Source organism: Adiantum capillus-veneris, chromosome 24 (assembly GCF_014529385.1).
Source record: "Adiantum capillus-veneris isolate H3 chromosome 24, ASM1452938v2, whole genome shotgun sequence".
NCBI lineage: Eukaryota > Viridiplantae > Streptophyta > Polypodiopsida > Polypodiales > Pteridaceae > Adiantum > Adiantum capillus-veneris.
This window is the reverse complement of record NC_140954.1, coordinates 39289631-39297894: the sequence shown is the minus strand read 5'-3', so window position 1 is coordinate 39297894 and position 8264 is coordinate 39289631. Positions and strand designations below refer to the sequence as shown.

General features: G+C 41.2%; 1 protein-coding gene across 1 annotated transcript; it reads right to left on the bottom strand.

Moving 5' to 3' along the window:
* Positions 1–1932: 1932 nt before the first annotated feature.
* On the bottom strand, positions 1933–2454 carry LOC147426236 (uncharacterized). The gene has a single exon (XM_086497958.1). It carries the CDS (start codon positions 2452–2454, stop codon positions 1933–1935), a length of 522 nt encoding a protein of 173 aa, XP_086354084.1.
* Positions 2455–8264: the final 5810 nt, after the last annotated feature.

Here is an 8264-nt window from a genome sequence, read left to right as displayed (position 1 = left end):
TATTCATGAAGCCACGAGGGTTTTGTATCACTTGAATTTGGATAGACCTTATTCAACTTGACCACAAATACCTGTTGACCAGCTCTCATACCCTTGAGTAGACGGTTTGCCTTCACTAATTGAATCTTTGGGCTCCCACTTTTCCCTTGCACTTTGACTTGCCTTGCTTGACTATCTCTAAAGCTCAAACTACCTTGGCCACAATGGATGCTAGCCTGATTCTTAGATAACCAATCCATCCCAATAATGCCATCGTACATCCCAACTGGTAGGGTTCTAAAGAAAGCTGAAGTAGTGTGCCCTCCTAGTTCAAAATCAAGGATTCCCACAGAATGTCGAGATACTACGATTTTCCCATTAGCCAATTCTATTGTCATAGGTTTAGCTTGTTTTTGGTTTAGGTTCAACATTCGTAAACATTTTGGGGATAGAAAAGAATGGGTACTGCCACAATCGATGACAAGGTTAAAAGATTTACCTTGATGAGTGGCTGGGGTCTGAATAACAGCGAATTGTCGTTGAGCTCCAGGGTTGTCAATAGCTGCATAGATAGTCGCTCTTTCTTCTTCTTCACTAATGGTAGGTTCTCCTATGGTTACACGTGCATGTGCATTCCTACCTTGACCTCTTCCAAATGCCCTTGCTGCTCTTCCTCGCCCTCGTCCACGTCCACCACCTCGTCCAGTGTTGTTTCCAATAGGGTGGTGTCTTCGGTCTGCCTCCGTTGCTACCGCTGCTCTGTTAGATAAGTGTGGGCATCTGTTCCAGTAATGTCCCAGTTCTCCACACTCAAAGCAACGAACATCCAACCTTGCAGGGTTTTGCACGTTTGCAGCGTAGGCTCTTTGTGGCTGCCTCTCATTATTGGAAAGTCTTACTGGTCGTCTAGCACCATTAAAACTCTGATTCTGTTCAACTCTCCTCCTTATGCCTTGCTCCTTCATCAAAGGTTTGGCTCGCAATAAGGCATCTTGCAGAGTGGTAGGTTTCATGGCTTCCAATCGTGAGCAAATGGGTTCTCTTAAACCTTGGCAAAACCGAGCTACTTGTTGCTCTATCGTCATTGGTGGTGCATAACGCCTAAGATTTACGAACTTTGAGTAATACTCTTCCAGGGATAGGCTGTATTGCTTCAAGCTAAAGAACTCGTTCATTTTTAACGCTTCATGAGCAGGGGGTAAGTATCTTTCCTTTACTGCTTGCTTGATTTCCCTCCAATTCTGGGAATTTTCTAACACTCCCATGTCACGGCAATGTTGTTTCCACCATAATTTGGCTTCACCCGTAAGGCGAAACATCCCCAGCATCGCTTGGTTTGCAGGTGCAGTCTTGGCAGCTGAGAAATAATCGTCCATAGCTTCAATCCAGACTTCTGCATCCTTTTCCACATTGGCACCTTCACCCTTAAAAGAGGGTGGTTGCATTTGTTTGAGCAATAATTTCTTTTCCTGAACTTTCGTGTATAAGGCATCGTTCCGAGGATTCTCCACTGTAGGAGAAATTTGAGGGTTGTCTTGCGAATTTTTAACACCAATGCTTATAATAACTTAAGTCATTAAAGTATTGGGTTTATCTAATCCTTTAGAGTTCAACACATGGCTTAACCAATCATAACTTAGTCCAATCACATAACTTAACCAGTCATGGATCTTCACCAACAAATAATCAATGACTTGACCAGTCACTCAATTCTTTTGAACAAAACAACTAAGTTTATTATTTGCAACCCATACGCATTAACAAGATTTCTGTTCCCAGCACTAGTTGCATCAATTACTATCGTGAAGCATGTAGGGAACACCAAATCTCAATTAAGCTCGAGAGTAAATTTATTTATCAAGAGTCAGTTTCTCTTCCAAAAAAAATTAAAAATCAACGTTTTCTATTGATGTAAGAATACCAATGGCCTTATTACAAAGTGTTATAGTAACCCTAATCCTCAGGTGTATATTTAAAGCTGTGATATTCTAGGGCACTCTTTAGGAAGAAGTGTTGAGGATTTTCTATAGGGGCTAATAGTTGATAAGTGGAGGGGAGTTGTGGTAATCCTGTTGTCCATCCCTTGCCCGAGAAGTGGCTAGTTCTTCCTATAACAACCACTCGGTCTTTTGGAACGACTGCAATGACCTTGTCATAGACCCACCGATTGAGGTTGACGCTTCCATCTGCCACCATTGCTTTGACATCGGTTGGCCAAAAGGTATAGTAATGGACCAGGCTTATCTCCTCGCACCATTTGATGCGGCGAAGATCATTATTTAAATTCCCTAAGCTTCCAGCCTTGATGGTAAAAGTACTCCCACGAGACCACCAGGCTCGAGACCATCCTCGTTGGGTTCGAAAACGCGACGGAGTGGTCGATATCTCAAGGATCCTCATGACCGATGCTCGAAAGTCATAGTCGTTTGATCGGCACGCAGACATGTACATGATGTTGAACACCTGAAATCGCATGTATGCCTCATGCTGATCCTGGAACGTGTTATATATAAATACGCAAGAATATAAGATCAAAGTAATTTAGAAACAAAAATAGCAATAGTGGAAAAAAAAACACATTCTTTCCCTACATTCCCCTCTTAACGTTGGGTTAACCTCTGTTTATCCTTGGCTCTGATACCAATTGTAAGGTCCCCATCCTAAAAGATCGGGGCGACTTGGAAGATAGCCTTCTTTACCCTCTTAACGTCCGTTGACGACACCCTACTCTGATAATGCGAAGCAAGGATACGAGCAACGAAAGAGAAGAAGACTTCCACCTGCTGTGTTCGTAGTTACAAGACCCTACGCCACAAACCAAGTTGATGAGGTTAAAGGTTCTATGGACTCTAGATCCTACATTATAATAGAAGAAAATCCCCTTTCACATATTAAGGATTAAAAAACAATGCCTTTTTCCCCGCGTTTAAGAGGCACGGCCGCCATCCTTAGGAAAAACAGGTCTCTTATGGAAATGGCAAGATGTATGGTCAAGAGTCAAGCTTTACCACATTTGTTTTGGCTTGAAGCTGTCTTGTGTGCCACTTATGTACTCAATAGGTGTCCTACAAAAGCATTGCAGTCTATGAATCCATATGAAGCATGGCATGATAGAAAGCCATCCATTGAGCACATGCCTATTTTTGGCTGTTTGGGATGGTTTAGTGCCACAAGTGCAAGAAAATTGGATGATAAGGCTATCAAATGTATTTTTGGTGGTTATAATGTTGAAAGCAAAGGTTACAGGTTGTACCATCCGCAAACAAAGTGTATTTTGGTCTCACATGAAGTTGTATTTTTTGTAAGGTCCCCATCCTAAAAAATCGGGGAGACTTGGAAGATAGCCTTCTTTACCCTCTTAACGTCCGTTGACGACACCCTACTCCGATAATGCGAAGCAAGGATACGAGCAACGAAAGAGAAGAAGACTTCCACCTGCTGTGTTCGTAGTTACAAGACCCTACGCCACAAGCCAGGTCGATGAGGTTAAAGGTTCTATGGACTCTAGATCCTACATTATAAGAGAAGAAAATCCCCTTTCACATATTAAGGATTCAAAAACAACGCCTTTTTCCCCGTGTTTAAGAGGCACGGCCGCCATCCTTAAATCCAAAATATGACAAGACATAAATCTCTAACTAACGAAGACAAAGTGAAAAGTACTCGACTAATTGAGTCCACCCATCCTTGACTCGCAACCTGAGCCACTCCCCACTTTCCACACCGCACTCACCCGTTCTTTTAATGTTATCTAATTACTACCACAACATATACAACAATGTTCCTTAATTAATTCTTAATACAAGTTTTTTTGGTACAATCCTTTCAAACATCATCGAACAATTCTTTCATAACCAGAGTTAAAGAATTCCATAATCCGCAAAAAAAAAGTCTTTAATTTCTATACAAGTTTTGCTGCTAACCACGGACTTTCTCTGTCTAACCGACAGAGCCTTTGCAAAGGTTTTTCCTAATCGCTAACCGCGAGATGCGCATACTCCCCTTTTGCTAACTGCAAGGGACATCTTGCTACCCGCAAGGCATCTTGCTAACCGCAAGGTAAAAAAAAGAAAGTTGATGACCTCAACTTTAATCTCCGCTAACCGCGGATTCCTCTCGCTAACCGCGTGTTCCATCGGGAAACAAGATTTTCTTTCAATATTTCATATTCTAAATGTTTCTTTCAACAAGATCAATCAAAATCATATTGTCAAACCATAATCACTTATCAACAATATTTCTTTATCAAATAATAACAACAATACTTTTACTACTTCATGAAACATATGCTCGTCTCATGTGATTGAACAATCACGTTTTCGGTCGGTTTAAGGTAAGGTTAAATCTAAGTTCATCTTACCGGTCACCATGAATACTATGCATAATTATAAATTTGTTTACCGGATTTGGAGCGCGTGCGGCTAACTCTTGTGCTGGCGGTTGGACGGCTTCGACTTCTTCATCGATTGATGCTTCCGCATGAGATACGTTCGGAGTTGACACCCTTCTTCCCACCTTCCTTGGTGGTGCAACGGCATGGGCGTCCTTAGAACTTCGTGTTACACGGTTCGGGGCCATAGCTTCGGAATGGAGAAAAGAAAAGCGCGTTGATGGAGAGAGAGAGAGTGTGTTCACAAATCGGGTGACGGCACGTCGACGATTGGAGATGGAGATGGCTTGAAGGTGAGAGGTTAAGGGAGAGAGGTTTCCTCCGGTGCATCGTTGCGAGAGAGCTTTCGCTTCTGTAGATGTGTGTGTTCAAAGTGAGAGGAGAAGGGTCCTTCATATAGGCACTAGGGGGGTGCTAAAAATACCGAGAGGTTTCAAGAATAGGAGAAGGAAAAGCTCGCGCGTCGTCGCAGTCTCAAAAATTTATTTATTTATTTATTTTATTTTTTTTGCGTTCGCGAATCCTATGGGCGATTTTAAAAAGCTCTATACTCTACAAGTTCTCATTCTATTTTGAAAGGGAGAAAGAAAGAAGTATCCTAATTTTGACTCACCTCTCTTTCTCTCCTAAAGATACTATCTCTAAGCTTTTTCTTCACACATAGATTAGGTTCCCACATAAACCTATCGTTCCACATAAAGAAAGATCATAAATAAATGGATTTTGAACCCGATTTTCAATCCGATTGCTCTGATAAACTCATGATGACTCACAAAATTGAGAATCTCAATTTCGTTACAAAATATCTGAAATGATTTATATGAATAAATGTTGGGTACATTACATTTGTGGAAGATTATGTTGAGCCTTTGTTGTCATGTACTAGAGATATTAATTTAAGCTCACAAGACATTTATGACACTTTGTTGCCTCTTTTCAGTGGTGGAAGTACAAATGTAAATTTCAATGAGGCAAATGTACAACCTATGGGGGTTTCTGAAAATGTTACAGATCAGTCTATTACTCATGCAAATGTACATGATGTACTTAATGAGGAAAGGGCTGAAAATGAGTAGGCTAGAGGTATGCCAAAATGGCTGGTGCACACTTTTCGTGACAGTAAATTGGCTGCACCTTTGTCTAGTCATACTCGTTCATGTTCTTTCCATGCCTCTTATGCATCAGATTGTTATGCTTTGGCTGTGTCTGGCTTACATGATGTTGAGGAACCTCTGCATTTTGATGAAGCACAGAATTCAAAAAATTGGATGGCTGTCATGCAACCAGAATATGATGCACTTATAGAAAATGACACACTGACTTTATGTGATTTGCACCCTGGCAAAAAGGCCATTGGTACAAGTTGAAATGCAAGCCGAATGGTGAGGTTGATCCATAAGGCTTGACTTGTTGCAAATGGATGTGCGCAACAAAAAGCATAGATTATGAAGAAACTTTTTCTCCCACTTGTCGTATGACTACTGTTCGTTTTCTATGTGCATTGGCATCTCATTTTGGTTGGGATCTACATCAAGCAGACATTGTTACTGCTTTCTTGAAAGGCGACATATTTGAGGAAGTTTATGTAACGCAACCTCGCGGTTTTGTCAGGAAAGGACAAGAGGATAAGGTGTGAAAATGTAAGAAAGCTTTCTATGGTTTGAAGCAACCTCCTCGTGCTTGGTATGAGAAGGTTGACACTCATTTGGTCAAACAAGGATTTCGTAACAGTCCAACAGAAAGCACATTGTATGTAAAGCATGAGTGTAATGTACTTCTCATTGTGGTTCTTTATGTAGATGATTTGCTGATCACTGGACCAAATGAGAGACATATTGTTGAATTTAAGGCTGATTTGAATGCTACTTTGAAGATGAAAGATTTGGGGCTGTTGCATTATTACTTGGGTATACAATATAAGCAGTGTGATGGTAGTATTGCCTTGTGTTAGAAAAGTTACAACGAGACATTGCTATGTAAATTTGGACTTGAGGATTGCAAACTTGTTGCCACTTCCATGGAAATAGGTTTGAAATTGAGTCTTCAGATGCTGGTGATCCTGCCGATGTCACTCTTTACCAAAATGCTATTGGATGCCTCATTTATGTATGCAACATGAGGCCGGATATTCAGTTTGCAGTCTCACAAGTTAGCAAATTTATGCATAGCCCAAGGTCTAAGCATTGGCAGGCTGTCAAGAAGATTTTGCACTACTTGAGTGGCACTTTACATCTTGGCTTGTTTTATCCCAAGGGGGGATCATTGCCGCTAGACCCACATGCTTTTTCGGACTTAGATTGGGCTAGTTGTTTTGACATGCGAGTGTCCACAAGTGGTTTTTGTTTCATGCTTGGCAGTTCATGTATATCATGGTTGATCAAGAAGCAACCTACTGTGGCCACTTCTAGTTGTGAGGCTGAGTACATTTTCATAGCTACGGTTGAGTGTGTATGGCTCAGATGCATTATGGATTGGGCTAGTTGTTTTGACATGCGAGTGTCCACAAGTGGTTTTTGTTTCATGCTTGGCAGTTCATGTATATCATGGTTAATCAAGAAGAAACCTACTGTGGCCACTTCTAGTTGTGAGGCTGAGTACATTTTCATAGCTACGGTTGAGTGTGTATGGCTCAGATGCGTTATGGATGATTCGGGTGTAGGGCAGGACACTCCCAACACTATCTACACTGATAGTCAGAGCACATTGGCAGTTGTAAGGAACCCAATTTTTCATGCTGGCACAAAGCACATTGAGGTGCATTACCACTATGTCAGGGAGAGGCTCTCAGCAGGAGAGATCAACTTGGTTTATATGGCAACACAGGATAACCTTGCAGATCTTTTCACAAAAGCATTGTCTCATGGGAAGTTTGAAGCTTTCCGCAAAGCTTTGGGCTTACTCCCCTTTGTGGACTGATCATGTCCTCAAGGCATGGCATTCTATTTACTCATGTGCCAACCCTCGTTCACTGCATCACTCTAGGGGGATTGGTTACCATATACGTGTGGTAGTGATGTGTGTGAACACACTTAGGACCGTCAGGGCATTTTTTCTCTCTAGGAGGTTTTTCCTTCCGTGCATTGTATATACGCCCATTCATTCTAGGGCTATCTATCTTTCCATTGCACACTAAGTAATACAGTCTCTATTGTGTGCCTTGAGCTTCCTTCGTCTTTTCCAAGTTGTGTGCGTTTTCCTGCAACCCTAATTCCAATAGTCTTGACCAAGCTATCTTTAAATTCAATTTCTTTGGTCCCAACTTGGATTGGTAAAGTAGTACCCTGTCACCCTTTTTGAACTCTCGGACCTTAATCTTACTATCATGCCAGTTCTTTCTCCTCTATTGGACTACTTCCTGTTCTAGTATGGCTCATTGTCTAATTTCATCCAATTATAAAAGTTCATCCAATCTCTTTTTTAGATTTTGATTAAATTCCATTTCATACTCAACTACCATTCTGAAACTGGGAATAGAAAATTCCATCGGGACTATTCCATATACCATTCTGAAAGGGTTCATACCAATAGTGACCTTGTAGGAAGTTCTATAAGCCCATAAGGTTGTCTGAAGCTTAGTGTTCCACTTGTATGGTTCCTTTTGAACTATCTTGGTGAGGATGGTCTTGGTGGTTTTATTGTTGCTCTCTACTTGGCCATTGCACCTGGGATTATACGGTGTGGATTTTTGGTGCGTCACTGAAAACATCTTAGCCAATATCTAAATGGTTTCATTACTAATGTGTGTTCCCTGATTTGAGATTATTTCTAATGGGCATCCATACCTTCATATGGTATTTTCATATAAAAATGTGTTGTTGATTTAGCAGTGTTATCTTGTAAGGCCTTGGCTTCGACCCACTTGTTGACATAGCAGGTGGCCCTGTTCTTTCTTGGA